Source organism: Ammospiza caudacuta, chromosome 7 (genome assembly GCF_027887145.1).
Source record: "Ammospiza caudacuta isolate bAmmCau1 chromosome 7, bAmmCau1.pri, whole genome shotgun sequence".
Classification (NCBI taxonomy): domain Eukaryota; kingdom Metazoa; phylum Chordata; class Aves; order Passeriformes; family Passerellidae; genus Ammospiza; species Ammospiza caudacuta.
The window spans coordinates 32,234,939-32,253,312 of record NC_080599.1 but is presented as its reverse complement, the minus strand read 5'-3'; the positions used below and the strand labels follow the sequence as shown (position 1 = coordinate 32,253,312).

Sequence of the window (18,374 nt, the reverse complement as noted above, 5' to 3'; positions counted from 1 at the left end):
TGCTGCCTTTATGGCTGTTGTGTGTGCTGCTATACAGGGAGACAGCTGGGCTGATATTGCTTCTTTGCGTTTGCAGCGCTGGCTTCTTTTCCTTTTGCTTTTAGTCACTCATGTCAATTGCTTCAACATGTCTGACGTTTTAGAGGGTCTTAGTTCTGCATGAATATTCCATTTACACCAATGCACACAGCACTTGTGAGTCCTGAAGACTCCACACAAAAATGTATGTGCACAAGTAGAAGACAGTGTTGTTCAGATTGTGTCCGTCATTGAGGCATTCTGTGCCTTTCTGCATTAGGATGCTGGGGCTGTGAAAGGATGCAAACACTGCTGTGTAGGTCTGCCAGCTTTCTTAATCTGAATAAACACTAAATACTCTGAGGAACATTTCTACTTAGCATTGTGATAAAACTACTAAATATATATTTTAGTGTTGCATGAACAAAAATATATCCTAAAATAAAGACTTAGAGTACTTATAATAAAAACTTTTAAAATATATAGTTACTTATTAGTTGATTTATTGCTGGTAAAGAGCTTGGCAATGATGAAAAAATCCTTCTATATTATCAGTGTAAATAATATAGTTATTAGTATTAGTCTGTTTATTGCTTATTTTTAAAGATCAGAAGTGTTAGAAAGTTTCAGCAAATCTATTGAGTAGCTAAATTCACCCCAAGTGTAGTCCATTTAGATACTTCTGTATTGCAAAATCTTATTGCTTTAATTTTATCTGATCATTTGCCTTCCATTCACAGAGCAGCTGGATGATGTATCAGCTTTTTTGCCAACTTCCTTTGGCTAAGAAATGTGATGCAGGTTATTATGGGCATGTCTTCATTTGTATTTTTTCATTCTTTTTTGCAGCATAAGCCATGCAGAAATGAATGTTGTCTTGCATTCTATATATGGAGCTACTTTGGACTTCCCGGACGAAGTTGATGTTGGGTATATGCCAAATTTTATTATTCTTTTTTCATTTTAGTTTGTGCTTGTTTGATTGTTCTGTATTTTCTCAGTTAAAAATCAAAAGGAAGACTCAAAAAAAAAAAAAAAAAGCTGTTGAAGAAATCTTATTTATTTGACAGCTACTGGAAAAGGTGTGCCAGCTGGTTTTGGAATACTCTATGAGGAGAGTGAAAAACAGGATGATGTTTCATACCAAAATGATACCCAATTGGCCTGTACCTTCCTTTTAGTTTTCAGACAATATATATACAATGTGTGATAGTACATAATAGTTCATATTTTTAATTTATTTTTGAATAATCTCTCAAGGTGATGAAAAGGTGAAATAGTCTTAGATCCATGAATGATGATATATAGGAACTAATGTAAATGTTGGCATTTTCTTCTGGGATCATTTTTAATCATTGTTTTATGTATAATCCTGTTTTAGTGAAGTAAAATCTGAAATTTGTGAATTATTCTCTGTAACCATTTATATAGTAGGTGATGAACTCTTGCCACTAAACATTAAAATGCTACCATTTCCTAAAAATATGGAATTGTTTATAATGTGTCCCAATACCAATGTTTAGCTAATTAATTGATCTAGAAAGTAAAATTATGGTATTGATTATTATATAAAATAATTAATAGTTTGCTCACTTTTTTTTTAAGAATGTCATCAATAACATTTTATGTAATCTTGGGGGAAAACCCTACAAAATTCCAGAACCCCACTGGCACAAATATTTTTTTCATTTGCTGTCCTTAAAATAGAGAAACTGAGAGTCTTCTAAACAGGTCTCAGCTATGACTGAGGCTTGTTTTTATACAGGCTGAACTCCATGGCTGGGAGGTTATTATTAGGTCAATGTATGTTTCTGCTTTGAAGATTATTCTTTGGCACTGATATAACACTTGGTTATCAGTCTCTTTCTGCAGTAAGTTCTGACTGAACCAAGAGGTAATAAAGTTAGCATGTAAATTGTTCTGTAAGGAAAATTCATATATCACAAGGATTTTTAATTCCTATCACTACTGCTTTCTCTTCAGTCATATGTTGAGCATTGCAGACATGTATGGGCTGGATGGACTAAAAGGAGTAGCTATCTACATTTTGAAAAGAGATTACTGCAATTTTTTCCAAAAGGTATGTCACTTCTCATGCTACTTGGTGAGCTACAGAGCCTGAGAATTTCAAATCTATTGCTTAACACTAAATCATAGTGACGAGATATGTAAGAACTACATGATCAAGGTGCTGCTGAAGTCAGCAGTCCCTGTTCTCAGGTGTGAATCTGGGATAGGTGGTGGGAGTAAGGCCTCTGATATCATCACCTGTTTATAGACACTTGGAAACCCCAGCTGATTAAAAGCAGTATTCCACATGATTAATTCAATGTACTAAATTACACTCAGGGTAGTTTATTATGTGCTACTGTAAATGTAACTGCTCTTGGGGGCCATGTGGAAATGCTGTGTATTTGCCTATCTTGTTTCATGGGCATGTATTTAGAAATAAAGTCTGTTCAATTAAAATTGGTTTTAAAACAAACACCTGCTTAGAATTGAGCATTTCCACACACTAGGCTCATGAGGCTGAATTCTGCTTTACTGACATGTGGAAATAGATGACTGCATAAAGGCAAACAAAATTAAATACCATGGCAGCTGACATTCCTTCTGAATCTTTGAACTGAAGATTTTGTATTTCTGTATAGTTTCTGTAAATCAAATGTACAATAACTGTAATAATTTTCTAACAACTCTAGCCTGTTCCTGGCAAACAGCAACCTGTACTAGAATGCATGGCTATTGCTCATTCATTGGGAGTGGAAAACCTATACGCTGCTTGCATGAAGTAAGTAAAATAAAATAAAATTGTTTTTATCTGCTTTCTGTTGAAATTATTTTATTTTGCAAGATAGGGTTTATTTTGGCATATGAAATGTCTACATTTTGAATGTTTTTTCTTCACAATACTTTAGAGGTATCACTTATGCTAACAAGTGAAGATAGAACATTTTTCATCTTCCTTACCTAAGAATGGCTCTCTTTTCAACAGATGGGTAGGAAAACATTTTGCAAGATGTTTTTCAGAGAAAAGCTTTGCCAATTTACCTACTGAACTTCAGAACAATTGTCTTGTTATGTTGATTAACTCTTTGGTAAGTAGTGTGCTTTGTAGAAAAATAGAGCAATGTGAATTTTTTCCTTATTTAGCTGTACAATGTAATTTAGGAGATAATAAATACAGTTTCTTAAATCTGTAGTACATTTATACTATGTAAAAGTTCCAATTAAAATAACAATTTTAAAAACTATTTTGATGTGAAATGTCATTGTTAAGCTTCATGATACACAGTCTAGTGACATCCAAGTCCACCACAGTAATAGAAAATATGTTTATGAAATGCAACTGTGACATTATAATGCAACATTATGGAAGTGTTCAAGGCCAGATTGGATGGGGCTCTGAGAAGCCTGGTCTACTGGAAAGTATCCCTGCCTACAGCAGGAGGCTGGGATTAGAGAACCTGTAAGGTCCCTTTCAACCCAGGCCATCCTGTCATTCTCTGATTATGTATATGCATAGTGAGAAACAGGAAATCACTGTATGAATTTCTGTGTTATGTGGTGGCATACATCATTTGTGATTGCCTTCTCATCTTTGCCTGTATTCTAATTTGGAAAAAATTGATTTCATTTTTTTTCAGACCTCAGGTGGTCCCTGGCTATCAGGGATCATAAGTTGTTTACAGGCGGGCTGACTTTACAAAAACAAAGTAGCAGTATGGTATCCATATCTTTTACTTCTCCAATAACAGTACTACACTGGTCCCCCCAAAGCTCAGCTTTCAATTTTTGTAGCACGCACTTACATTGTTCCAATTTATACCTGCCTAAATTTAAAGTATTTTCTAACTGTATTTCTGTATCAACTATGCTTAGAGCTGACTTAAGGTAACTGATTTGAACTAGACCTGTTAACAGATCTTTGGTCAAGTACTCAGCCTGTAAATACACTGAATTGTAACAGATATATGAACAGTATGTAGCAATAAAGGTAAATCTGTAGAGCTGTTGCCAAACATGACTGTCTGTGTATGTAACTGCAATGTGGATTGTCACAAACAAAATGTAATCTAACTAGCTCAGGTAACATTCACAGCATGATTCTGGTTCTAGCACACAACCCAACAACTGAATATGTGACATAGATCTCTTGCTGAAGTCCTTGTCCCTGTGTCTGTGCTCCTGTGTTACCCACACTAAATAGCTCTGGTGTGGCCATGGACGGTCAAACATAGCCCTGGTTCAAGAGTTGTGCTTCTTGGCCAAGAACTACCCCTTGCTGAAAGGACTGTGAAGCCTTCTTGGGACTGGCAGGATTTGTGTGATGAAGTACTTTAAGTGCTGAGGCCAGCAGGTCAGCTAGGAGTAGCAGCTGAAAGCCTGAAAAATGACAGATTGCAGAGCTTTGTGTCTTTAGGTTGGATATTCGGTAAAGATTCTTCCCCCAGAGGGTGTTTGGGCACTGGGCAGGCTCCCCAGGGCAGTGGTCACAGCACCAGCCTGGCACAGCTCCAGAAGTGTTTGGACAATGCTCTCAGGCACAGGGTGGGACTCTGGGGGATGGTGCTGTGCTGGGCCAGGAGTTGGAATTATGACCTGTGAGGGTATCCTTCCAGCTCAGCTGTGATTCTGTAGTCAAGAGAAGCTTGAGAATATCCACAGTTATAAAATCTGAGCAGTTCTACCACAATGCATCAATCTAACAGAACAAAGACGGCAGCCATAATACCTCAAGAGTATGTCTAGTATCTCAAGATGCTGGGTGTTCTGCCACTATATTATATCAGCATACTGGACTGTTCCTAGGATATACACATAGCAATTATGCATAGTGGAAAATTTGAGAAGTTTTAAGTAACATTTTCAGATATAAGGCAGTTCATTCTGATCTGCAGCTGTTCTTAGTTAAACCACCACCCACCTCCAGCTCCAAACTACCTCAGGCGTGTACTGTAGCTATAAGCACATGTAGACACAGTTCTAGGTCCTTCTCTAGGCCCTTGTGCAATGCTATTGGGACAGTTGAAAGGTGGATGTTCAGACCTCCCTTCCCCTCTGCTTATTCTAGTCAATAAAGATGCTGTGGTTACAGTTTGTGTTGAAATACACAAACTTGCCAGCACTTGCAGAACAGCCATGGCACTGTGGTACTTGGTACTGCCCCCTTTGTGTACCCAGCTTCGCTGGAAGGTTTTTGCAGTTTGGACTAAAGTGGATTTTAGTTCCCATATTAATGATTTAAAATTTGTGTTGATGTGTCTTTGCAAGAGTCACTGGTATTTTATGGACTGAAGTCTTGAAAGCATCTAGAGTTACAAAATTAAATGATAAAGCATAAGCCTCTACTGCCCAGAGAACGGTTCTGGCGAGCATTCCTTTCAGCATTTAAGACACCCATTCCAAAAACTGGTGAAATTCCCAGGGGAGTTTTTCACAATCTGCAAAAATGCTTTAATCCTGCTTGAGGGATGAAGAAGAAAAGGTCTGACATTGATTTTTGCAGGGACTACTGTAAAATTTACAGTCCTTTTTCTCTGCTGTGCTAGAGTTCTCTGCTGTAAAACTTTAAACATTTACACCCAGTTAAACAGTATAACTCTCCTCATCCTTTAATTTACTGATGCTGGAAATGTAAAACCTAGTTAATGTGACAGCCCTTTAGAGGAAAATAAAACAGGTGTAAAGAAAAGGAGATTGTTGATGGGAAAATCCCTGTGAGACCACAATGATGAACACAGAAACATTAAAATGGGAGTATCATTTAAAGCACTGTCCAGGTGCTTTATGTGCGCCTGTCCCTGAGGTCTCAACTTCATGCATGAAAATTACTGAGTTTTTAGATAAGTGGACTCCACTTTAAAATGGTTAGGAAAAAAGTACAACAAGAGAAGTAAAATTCAGTTAGAATCACTTCTACAAAGTGCTGATTTAATTAAAAGTCAATGAAGGCATTTTATATTTCACTGGAAGTGTCTAATGGGAGTAAATGCTTATTGCCTTGTGAGCAGGGGTTGAATTTGAGACATTCAGAAAGCTTGTAATTGAGTCCAGTGGGAGCAAAATCAAACCATGAGCATATATGTAACTCTTCATTTACATGATCTGCAGAGAAGCAAACCTACTTTGCCCAGAGATGAGTAAAATCATTTTTAAAGTATATTTTAACAATGAACGGTCAGATTTTATCTTTTAACTATAATTTGCACAAAGAAGGTACTCCCTGCTAACTTGCATAGGACGAATTTGATTGTGATCTGAATTTGCAGTAAGGGTTTTTGTGTCAAATATTTATCTGAATCGTTGCTTTTTCAAGTGTTACTGCATAGTTTATCAGTGTCCTGCTAGGTCACATTGAATGGAGCTTTCAGGCCATTCTAATGTGGATAACCATAAATTCCAAGTTCTTTTCAAGTAACTGTGTTAGCCAGTAGAAATTGCCCTCAGGTACTGTGCTGATGCAATGCATGAAAGAACCAAAGACACAGACCAGGATAATAAATATCAGCAACTCTGTTTGCATGTTTGAAAGGTAACTAGAAATGTAACAGTTACTTTCCTTTGAGAAACTTTAAACAACAAAGAGGGTAAGTTCAGTTAGAACTCCATCTGGGAAGACAAATATTTGTTGTCCAATTCCATTAAATAAAGCAAAAAGATTCATAATTATGAAAAAGTTTTTTCTGTATCTGGAATGCTAGGCCATCCACACTCACCTAAAACCTCAACTTAGCAGTTTTATTAATGAATTTATTACATCTTTTGGTGACCTATGATCTTTTTCTCTATTCAGCTTCTCCAGCAAACATTTGCTTTTTATCTTCAGGACTGCAGTATGTAATGACACAGTTGAAAAAATATAGTAAAAGCTATTGAAAACTTTAAAACTTCACTACCCAGCTTCAGGCAAAACTGAACCAATAGAGCTTTCTGTTTCTGCTTTAGTTTCAAAGGCACATATAATATTAAGAATTATAGACTCCAAAAATTATTTAAATAAGGGAAATAATGACATGATTGGATCCCTGTGTAAAAGCTCAGTAACTGAACAGATGCTATTTTACAATCAGCAGTTCTTTAGGTAATTGCTTGGCAACACGCTAATTTCTGTTTCTGTTTCAAGAACCACAAGAATGCTGCTCTCCGTCTGATGGAGAGTGACCGGCTGATCAATAGCCTGCCCCGAGTGAAATGGACAGAGAGAGCTGTGGCCTTGGCAGCACGGCTACACGAGGAATGTGTAACCTTTATTGTTGCAAACTTCCTGCACATAGTACAAAGTGAAGGCTTCTCTGTTTTGTTGCAGGTAAAAGTGCCCTCAAGTTCAAATATGCTTCCAAATAAATTGAATTATGTCACATTTTTGAAAGATCAGGCTGCTAAATTACCAAAATAGTCTCAGGTTTTGCTTTGAATTACAATTCTACGGGAAAAAAAAAAAAAAAAACACCAAAACTAAGAGTTTTGGGGTGGGTTTTTTCAGGTTTGTTTTAAAGCATGTAAATGCTTTGATACACAGTGCTAATACTGCATTCAGGGTATGTGCTTCAGTTAAGCAAAAGTTCCAATTGGTTTAGTGGGACAGTGTCTGTGTGCTTCAAAAAAGCTTTCAGACCCCTGGAAAAACAGCCCAGATTTACAAGATTATGAGTATGAGCAGCGTACTCAAACTGCTACTGATTTCTGTCATCAGTTGCACGAATGTGGCAATGCTGCAGGTTCTGGTGAGAGCTCACCTAGTCACCCAGCTTGTTAATTAGCCTGTCCATTTCTCCTGTGAAATATGTTTTTTAATATGATATAATATACAGAGGAGTGCAAAAAATAAAGAGGGAAATATTAAAAGAATTTGCCTTTGGATCCAGAGTTGCATGGGGCTGTAAATTCATCACAGTGTGCTTGTTCCTAAGATTTCTGTTAACGAGTGAAGCCTCAGGATAATTTGCTGGAGGCCTGGAGAGGGGTGGGGCTGTGGAATGGATACAAAAGAAGATGCTCAGCTTTGGAATACCTCCTGCACAGCTTGATAGCAGATCCTCTCTGCTCGGTAATGCTTTTGCATACAAAGTACACGCTTTTGTTTTAAACGACTGCCTTTTGTTGTTTCCTCAGGCACAGGCAATGAGCAGCAAACCTGACCTCCTCGAACTAATTTTCAATGCAATTGAAAAAAGCATTAAAAATGAAAATAGCTGCTTTCTTCTTGTAGCAGTGGATATTTTGCTGGAGTCCGCAAATGTGGAGGAGATGGTAGGTTCTTAAATGTGCAGTGCTTGTACAAAAACTATTCTGGTACAGTTTCATGCCATGGTTCAAATCAGATGATATGGTGTGAGCTCAGATGGCTCAGTCATGCAACTGGGGTCAGACAGAAAAGCATCTGCATAAATCCAAGGTCCTTTTGGAAGTACAGAAAACGTAGGCATTTGTTTACTTTAAAGAGAAACCCCATCCTGGCAATAAAAAACATCCTGTGTATTACTGAAAATGTAAGTCCTATGGGCAGCACTGCCCCATTGATCTTTACTATCACTTTAAATTTGTGATAAGAGAAAAACTTAGCAAAATGTTGCATTACCTAAAACTTACAGGGGAAGAGAGTTTATTCTCTTCCTTCCTAAATATTTCCCCCGCTTTTTGTGAACCTTTTTTTTAAACTGTCCTCTGAAGCAAGGACTGACACTTAATCCAGTGTGTGTTTTTTGGATTGGGTGGAGGTGTCAGGCTCCATGTGTGTAACATACCGTGTATATTCATACAATCTAAATAATGACATTTAAGCTGTGGTTGGCTAATTCTGGGAACAATTCATAAACAGTATGACAAAGAATAAAAAATAAATGAAACATTAATTACTGCAATCTGGTGCTATTACAGATTTACTTGGTCAAAGCAATGAAAATTTAATCAAATACATTATTTTTCCCTGGAGTATTTGACCTTGTTGTGACACAGCTGACAGTGAAGAGCTATTATGGGGTTCATTTAAAAAAAAAAGAAAAGGAAAAAAAGAGCAATGAGAGCAATGTCATGTTTACTAGTGCTGTAATTTGTAGGTTTTAAACTATAGAAAAAATCACTGTGGTGGGAATAAACCTTCAAAAACAGCATCTCCATCTAGCAGACCGTTATAAAATATAAGTGATGACATCATTGATCTAGCTTAGGGAGTAAGTAGATTCTGAAAGGAATAATGACTGGTTGCTATGACAATATGCCCCTCGCCAGCTGCTGATTTGTTACTTGAACACAGGGTTTTACGTGCAAGATCCAGGCGCTGCGTGATAAGCTCTGGGTCTTCCTGGTTCAGTCTTTTTATGCTGTTCGTCACACAGAAGGCTGGAAGCTGATGAGGCCAGACCATCAACAGAAAATACAAGCAGGTATGTCTGGCATCAAACGGCATTAGAATTTTTTAGCAATCTGTTCAGTGGATACAATGCAGATGGAATTGTGGAGCCTGATACAAATTGAAGCAAAATTTGTGCTGCTTTGTGTTTTGAAGTGGTGTTTTAGAATAGAAGCATGATGGCATGCTTAGGTAGTTTCAAACATGGGAATCAATAGGTCATTTTCTGTGAAGAGTCCTCCCTGCTTTTCTTGTTAGGAGTATATATGATAGAACCCCTCCACCATCATGTAGATGCATTCTATTCTTATTTACAGCTACTCTAAATTACTGAAAACACTGCAGTAGGATTAAAAACCTGATCTGCCTCATTTTTAAGGAGATAAGAGCTGTGGATGAATTAAATTTGCCCAAAGCAGATTATCCATTCTCTGCACTCTGTTTCTGTCCTTTATCGCTTTCTCCATGATGTATAAATGTTGCTCGTCTCTTGCATAATGCTCGTCCTGCACTGGGAGCAAATGCAGAGAGCTGGGCTGCTCGGCTGGCTGGCATTGTGATCTTGTGTGTGCTGCTGCAGAGAGCCCCCAAGGAGCTGCATGGTGTGCTCTCAACATTTGAACAGACAGCACTTCCAGCAAAAGGGAGTTTTTGTTCTGAATGCTCCTTTGTTTTGAAGTACACGAGTATTCTGAGGATGTGGAACTGATGATGGAGTTCAGGTTCTGGTTTAATATTAGCTTTGACGGTACAGTGTTGTAAAAGAAAAGAATGTTAAATACTGCTCTGAATTCAAATCACTTTTGATTCAAAGGAGATGTGAACCTTTTTATATCCTTAAAGACATTAGTAGCAATTTCATAATTATATACCTAGAGGTAGATGCAAATTTTATTCTACAATTACATGCTGAAAGATGCAGTGACAGTCTTTCTAAGCACGATTTAGGAATATAGTCAAGTAATATACTACTCTGTAGAACAGGGATAGGATTGCTTCTTGATTATAAAATCCTTCAGAAGCAGAGGAGTTGCTTTTAGAAAAAAGGGTGGGTTGTTCTCATTTGGGGTGGTTTAATTTTAAGATGCTTGTGTCCCTATTGTGAACAATGCTTTGGCTACTTTACATTAGTGCTTTCAATAGAAAGAAATATTTAAAATCAAGGTGTGTCTTAATTTTCCAAACTCCATATTGCCAAAAATTGTTTTGTTTTCTTTTAGGTTAAATTGTGACTAAAGTTGCATATGTTATATATATTAAAAGGCTGAAATGTTTGCATTAATTATCTGGTTTTAGTTACATGCAAGCAATCGTACAATATTGCTAGACAAATTTTAATCTTCAGGTGAAATGCATGTAGGATAACTTAGATCAACTTTCATCTTAAAGATTTCTGATGGTGGCTTTGCTCCTAGAAATTTAGCCTATATAGCTTTAGAAGGCTAAAATAGAGGAGGGAAAATGCCAAAGTAAGAGAGATGATATTGTGGTTTTTTCATTTACAGCCTTGTGTTTTCTTAGGCACAAGTTTATAAGGATTTGGTCTTAATATATTGGTATGTATTAATATGCAGAGTCATTGCTAGAAAAAGGATTAGATCCCTGGGGTGCCATTTTCAGCATACCTTTTGTGTGATTTTTAGAGATTTATATAAAAATTATTTTTAGTATCTTTAGCAAGAATTCAGCAGAATTTTTGTATTATACATTAAAAAAATGTTTCCATGTATAGTACCTCAGAACATGAGGCACTGAATGCCTACATTTTTAAATATATTTTTTGCAAAACCTTTTTTCCAGTTGAAATATGAATACAGACATAAATGAAACCTATCGATTCTGGGTCTGTACAGTGTCTATAAATATCCCTTTTGTGTTCTACAAGTGCAATTGATTCAAAAGCTTTGTTGAAAACTGCTTTCCTCCCATAGTATATCAGATGGAAAAAAAGGCATTCACTGCCTGAAAACTCCACATGACAATCACAGGGATAATTCTCATGACATTACTCTGCATGCTGTCTAAAGAGGCACTATGACCTTTCTGTGTACATTTAGGTATATTGGCTTTGCCAATTTTGAAAACTAATATAATTTACTTCAATGTAATTAATCTTTTCTTTTTATAGTATAAATAAATACCTTATAATTAACAACACACTTAAAAGCTGTTAGTACTCTAAATTTGAAAGTATATTTTTGTAAATTTTGTACACTTTTAAAGGTCTCAGTGCACCGCTAGCTATAAATGAATTGAGCTTGAATAAACAAAAGTCTGACTATGGACATGGGAAACAGAAGAGTTAAGTAACTTGCTTATGGCCATGTGATGTCATTGTAGATCCCACATTTTTTGTTCTAAACATAAAGCCATGTATTTCGACTTAATATTTACCATGTCACCAAAATTAGCCTTTCTAGAGTAAATCAGGACCCAAAGAAGTGCTTTCTGCTTTCACATGATGTTAACTGAGTAGGCTGGCTTGATTTCTGTCCCCCTCCTTTCCTGCCAAACAGTGAAGAAACTGCTTATTCCTTTTACAGCTGCATTTGACAAGGGTGATGACCGAAGACTTGGCAAAAAACCTGTATTCACCAGTTCTCAGGTAAACATTTACATCCAAACATTTAAAACATTCAGATAATTGTAAACTAAACCATTTTCATTATTTGTTTAAATTGATACTTATTTTCCATATTGTTTAATGGAACTATGTTTTGAAAAATCTGTATTTTCTTGTAAACTGTTTCTGCAGAATCAGTAATGACTACTGGAAACATCTTAGGACTTAGACTGTGTTCTGCGACATTTTCAAACAGATAAGCCCAAATAAAAGGCAGGAATTTGTGTTCAGAACCTCACATTCCTCTCTTGCTACATAATGAAACTCGTCTGTTTCCCAGAGCAAATGTTTTGCTACTGAGCTAATGAATCTCTGCTATTATCACAAGCCACCACACCACTGAGCCTGTTACACTCCCTGCTCTGAAAAAATTTTATTAGTGCCCTCAACAACTCTTCTATTGAAACTCACACTCAAAACTACACTATTAATTTGTAAAAAACCAGTATGGGTTTCACATGATTTGACAGTCTTGCATACATTGCAATGACACTGGTATCACAAAGATTCCCTTTCATGCACTTAATTCTCCATGTTTGAGTTCCTCTTTACCTGAGAGAATCAATATTGACATTTCTGTGTGGATACACTGTTTGGTAATGGTTAAAATCATCCTGTAAAATCATACATTACAAGTATGTTTTGTTTGGTTTTTTTTCTGATGCCATTTTTTTTCCTAGCTAAATAAAAGTACATCTGTTGGCATAAGGAATACTTCCCGGGCACAACACGGCAAGAAAGGTTGCTGGGGAGATTCTTCCACTAATCAGGATAAAATGAAATCTGATGGATTAGGAGCATCTGGACATGCATCCACCAATAGAAACACTGTTAATAAGACTTCAAAGCATGAGGATGTAAAGGGGAAAGATGGCAAAAAATTAGTTTCCAAGATTACTAAGGATTCCAAACCTGGGGAAAAAGCTGCTTTGCCAAAGGCTAGAGCTGTTATAAAGACAAAAATAGAAAATAATGGAAATGTGAAGGCTGAAAGCATGCTTACCAAGCAAGATATAGAAAAGACATCATCTGCAAGTGGACAAAAAAATTCAGGAAGCAGCAAAGGACTAAGGAATCATGAAGGAAAAGTTGCAGGTGCCAGACCTAAAGTGCTGACAGTAACCTCAAGCATGCAGAACAAAACAAAGCCATTGAAAAAAACCACAGGGAAGGAATCTCCCTCCTTGGTGACTGTGGCAGCAGCTTCCAGCAAGTCAGCAAATTCAAACATGGATATCCAGAATGCGGGTGAACAGACAGAGGAACCCAAAGAGGATAAATCAACAGAGGAAGGGAAAAAACAGACTGGTAATTTTTTATAATTCTTTCTTTAAAGTCCTCTTCTGATTGGTCTCAGGCTGGTCATACACTGAAAACCAGCCAGGGAAGCTCTAAGCCAATCTACTATAAATTGCTAAGAGTTACATTCTTATCCTGTAAATGAGTATAAACTGACTTTTTGGTCAATTAATAGCCACCTAAAACAGTAAACATTTTACAATTTTAGCATATATGCATATATGGTCTTCTCAATAACTGATCTTCATATATTAGATTTTTTTTGGTACTTATGTGCAGTGCATTCTCTCTGTAATTAACTTTGAATTTACTCTACAGTAGTGAAAACAAAGGTATCTGTGAAGGTATCAAATGGAGTCACCACCAAAAAAAAAAAGACTGAGCTTGAGGCTAATGCCACAACAAGCAGGTATGTTACAAAGCAACATGCTGCTACATAGATGTGTGCATAGATGTGTATAAGTTTGGGAAGAAAGGTTTCAGGTGAACTATTAAGCTTACCATTAGATGTTCTTTTTATTCTGAGAATGGTTGTGTGTAGGATGTTATTTGCAAAATAATTTGAGTTAGCTATTGGCAACATTGCTGTAAAGATAAAACTGATTTGGCTTTTGTGTTGGACTGTTGCATGTTAATAATTTTTAAATTGTTATAGGTCATTCAGAATTCTGCATACTGGAACACTTAATGACTACACAAGGTGTTGTAAACTTACTGTTTCTGGAATAGTTTAAATTGAACTGGACAGGAGACAGCTGAAATGACATTGTGAAATGGGTCATTATATATACATGTTTGTATATAAACTGACAATATAGATACATATTTAGTTTTTATTTCAAAAAGTTTACTTTTTAGGTTGCATTTTCAATGTTTATATATGTGTGCACATTGAAACACGTATATTTCTTGTTTAAATATACTTAAACAGTGCTAGATCTAAGCCCGGAAATAATGGATGTAATGATTTTTTTGCAGTCTGACAAAAAAACCAATAGGAAAAGGGTGTAATGATCAAAATGTACAAGCTGTACCGAAGAAAAAAGGGAATGTGAGTATGAGTTCTGCAGCACAGCAGAAGACTCAAAACACACCTACCAATTCTCCCAAGAACCAAGGTAAAGTTTCCCACAGCAGTTCAATGATCTGCCACTATTATGCAAAGCTTTGAGGTTTGTTTGGTTTTTTGCGCAAGTCTTTGGAAAAATCTTCTGGAGAATTCTGGGTTTTTTCCATATTTCACTTTGGTGACAATCCTAAACTGTAAAATGCAAATTAATGTGTCAACTTCAAAATACTTAAAAGACGCTCTTCACTGCCAGTCGGTGTTTTCTTCTGCTTGTTTAATCTGCATTGCAGAGGCTTCCATTTGCTGATCCCCTGCACTTCTGCATTTGGAACCATGACTGAGCTCAACAGAAATTCTGTAGGTTGTGCATCTGTAATAAGCCTCAAAGATCTGGGCTGCATACTGCTTTATGCCTCCTAATTAGGTGTTTTCCTGTCTCCCCCTGTCAGTAGCACTATTTGTTTGGGGCTGATACTGGCCCCAAACAAATACTCAATTTCAACAGCTACTGATAGCAGGGGTAGGAAATGCCACTATAGAACACAGAGAGGAAACACTGGTTTAGAAGGATACAAGGTGTTAAGGATGGAGCTCAAATATTCAAGTTTTATTATCTTAAATGCACTGTGATGTAGAAGACACAGGTTCTGTCAATTTGTGGTCATTAAAGATCTTGCAGTATTTTCTGACTGAGCAGGGACATTAACTCTGGTGTTCTAATCCCATTGTAACTAATGTAATTATTTTCTGCCTCTGTTCATTTCCTCTACAATATAAATTAAATACAGTACTCATTACTTCCTGTGCTAAGCTGCTGTGTAGTGTTTGTATGCATTATTAGAGAGCTGCTGCTTTCTACTTTAGGGATGGCTGCTTTAGTTACAGGCTGAAGTGATTTTTGTATGTATATTCTATGAACTGCTTTAAAGGTGCCAAGACAGTATTTTTTGTCTATTATTTGTTATTTCAAATCTTAATTCTATAACAAGCTTTAAATCCCTTAGTTACATTAAAAGTTGAGTAACTTGTTTCTTAACATAAACAAACATTAACATAAAATTGGTGAATATACTGTGACTGGCACATACAACTTTTATAGTCTTTTTTACTGTTTGTTAGGACCTCAGGGGGAGTCACCAAATTCACTGAAATCAGGAATGTCTCCAAAACATAATGAAGAAAAAAATGTGTTACAAAACCTGGTTCAGACAACACTCCCAGAAAAGCATCCTTCAGCTAAGAAGAAGAGTATTAAACAATCACAAACATCTACAACAAAAGCCACTTCAAAAATAACACCTAAGACTCTGGCTCCATCAAAGAATGCTGAGAATACGAATAGTAAAGACCCGAAACAGAAATCAGCTGTATTAAAATCTCAGTCCTCTGCCCAAAAGCACTCAAGGAGTGATTCTCCTGTTGTCCAGAAGAATATGCACACTTCTGAGCACAGAGGTTCAGGACAGAAACTTGAGAAAAACACGGCTGATGCTGTGGCAGGTCAACTTCATGACAATGATGAATGTTATTCTGCAAATGAATCTTTAAAATCTGCCGCAGAAAGTAGCAGTGACAATAGATTGCTGGAGTCCTGTCAATCCAATAAAACAAAATTACCAGATTCTTCTGAAACTGTGCAATACAAAATACAATCCGAATCTTCTCCTCAAATTGCAGAAGAAACTGTTTATAAACTGAATGTTTCAATACAAAATGACATGGAAACTAGACAAATCTGTGGCAATCAGACTGGAATTAGAAAGACTGAAGATCCAGAGAAAGATGACAATACAGCTGAATTTCACTGTCATGCACAGTCTTCCACTGATGGATATTCAGACTTTTCCAAGGAAACCAATCAAAAGGCTATTGTTTCAGGAGAACTGGTGAAAGATTCAAAAGCAGCAAAAGTCTGTAATGAACAGAGTGATAAAATAAACTCTGAAACAGGTCATAACTATGGTGAAAGTGCTTTGTCAAGCTTTTCCCAAGTAACCAATAAAGAGGATGAGATATCATCTTCTCAGATCCATGTGGAAGGATTTCTTACAGTTGATGAACTGTGTGATACATCAGCCTTGACTGAATATAAATCAGTTACAGCAGATTTAGACGATGCTTCAGAATGTTCCACAGAACAAATAACAGAAAAATATTCACCTAATTACACAGAGCTTATAGAGCCTATGGAAATGCCAGAAAACCATGAAAATGCAGAAATTCCCTTTGTGGACCATTGGAGTACTGGTGCTGTAGATCCAAAAGAGAGCCCTGAATCAGACACTGGCAGTGCAACCACATCCTCTGATGATATAAAACCTAGATCAGAAGATTATGATGCTGGAGGCTCTCAGGACGATGAGGGATCCAATGAAAGAGGGATTTCTAAGTGCAGCACTATGCTATGTCATGATTTTCTTGGAAGAAGCAGCAGTGACACAAGTACACCTGAGGAATTAAAAATTTATGATAGCAGCCTAAGAATAGAAGTGAAAATGAAAAAAGAGGGTTCTGATCTCTTTCGTGTTAATTCAACAAGTGATGATGAAATACCAAGAAAAATTTGGTCCCATCAAGACAGTTCACGGACCACAGCCAGAGAAAGCAAAAGTTCTACTTTTGGAAATGCTCAGTTTACTCAGGAAGCAGACCAAGTTTCTTCTTCTGCCGATGAAACAGAAGATGACAGATCTGAAGCAGAGAACGTTGTGGAAAGCTTTCCTCCATCAAATGTTCCTACTCAACAGTTCCAAGGAATTGATAATTTAGCTTTTGAGGATGCAACAGAAAATGATACTGCAAGTCAGGAGTTTTCTAAAACTAAAAATTTCAAACGATCTGTTTTACTTTCAGTAGATGAATGTGAAGAATTGGGAGCCGACGATAAAGCGGAAACTCACACTTCACGTCAGCACTCAATAGAGTCTCTTACTCCTTCAGAAGTATTTGACAGTGTTTCTCAAGAGCACCATTTTATTCATTCAAGATACTCATTGGAAACTGAAGAGGGATTCCTGGATGGCAAACAGCAAAAGGACAGAGACAATAGATCGGATAAAAGTGGAAGTTCTGTCCTGCATCTTCAGGGTGCTGAAATCCCAGGGAAGGAGAATCAAGGTGCTTCAATGACTAAACAAAACTGCTCAGAGAAAGTACATTCAGCAGGTAGTCCACATCCAGGAGAAAACCAGCAAGTAAATATCAAGAATGACATGGCTACTGAATTTCACCAGTGCAATAAGTACTTAGACAATGATGCAAAGTCTCAAGAAAGACCATGTCATCTAGATCTTCAGCAGAGAGAAACTAATTCTGATGTGCAAAAGAGCAGCTCTGCAAAACCTGTAGAAGCCAGTAAGAATCAGGTGCTGACTCAGGAAAGTCAAGTGAGAGACAGTCAACCAGCAACTACTGAATGCGATAATACTGATTTACTTCCAGGTAATGTACAGAAATAGAAACATTCAGTCATTCAAAACCAAATTAATAGGGAAAGCTTTGGCAATTTGTCCGGGATTGAATCCTGAACTGAAGTAATTTTGGCTGAAACAGTATTTAAATATTTTTAAGTGTTTAACTTGGGTAGAGAATGCTTGTCTGTTTGAAATATCCGTCAATACCCTGCTGTTCAATGAGAAACTTGACTACAAGAAAAGAGATTTCCTGTAATGCTAAAAGAAAGATTGGATGCAGTTGTCTGTACTTCAGTTATTTTTGATCCAATCTAACATTGACAGCATCAGCTTTTGATGGAATCTTAGTATTTGTTTTGTCTGCTTGACAACATATAGTATGTCTGAATGGGATGTGCAATAACTAAAGTAATAACCTTAACTAAAGCGCACTGAACTGTTTACCTGAACAGCTATATGCATTATTGTTGTAATTTATTTATTTATATATTATATACAAATTTGGATCATTCTCCCACTGAATATAACTGAATATTTGCCATATACACCAGTGGGAGTAGGTTTGAACTCTGCTTTAGAGCTTATGAGATGTCTAAAATT

General features: G+C 36.7%; 1 protein-coding gene across 1 annotated transcript in view; it reads left to right on the top strand.

The window, feature by feature from the left end:
• Window positions 1-18,374, top strand: part of BTBD8 (BTB domain containing 8) — a 31,197-nt gene that overhangs the window by 10,959 nt on the left and 1,864 nt on the right. Inside the window, exons 6-17 of the mRNA XM_058808572.1 lie at window positions 868-948; window positions 2,002-2,098; window positions 2,721-2,809; window positions 3,014-3,116; window positions 7,145-7,327; window positions 8,134-8,271; window positions 9,275-9,404; window positions 11,914-11,975; window positions 12,674-13,301; window positions 13,611-13,701; window positions 14,271-14,410; window positions 15,481-17,802. Coding sequence (XP_058664555.1) covers window positions 868-948; window positions 2,002-2,098; window positions 2,721-2,809; window positions 3,014-3,116; window positions 7,145-7,327; window positions 8,134-8,271; window positions 9,275-9,404; window positions 11,914-11,975; window positions 12,674-13,301; window positions 13,611-13,701; window positions 14,271-14,410; window positions 15,481-17,802 — 4,064 coding nt within the window. The remainder of the gene's footprint in view (window positions 1-867; window positions 949-2,001; window positions 2,099-2,720; window positions 2,810-3,013; window positions 3,117-7,144; window positions 7,328-8,133; window positions 8,272-9,274; window positions 9,405-11,913; window positions 11,976-12,673; window positions 13,302-13,610; window positions 13,702-14,270; window positions 14,411-15,480; window positions 17,803-18,374) is intronic.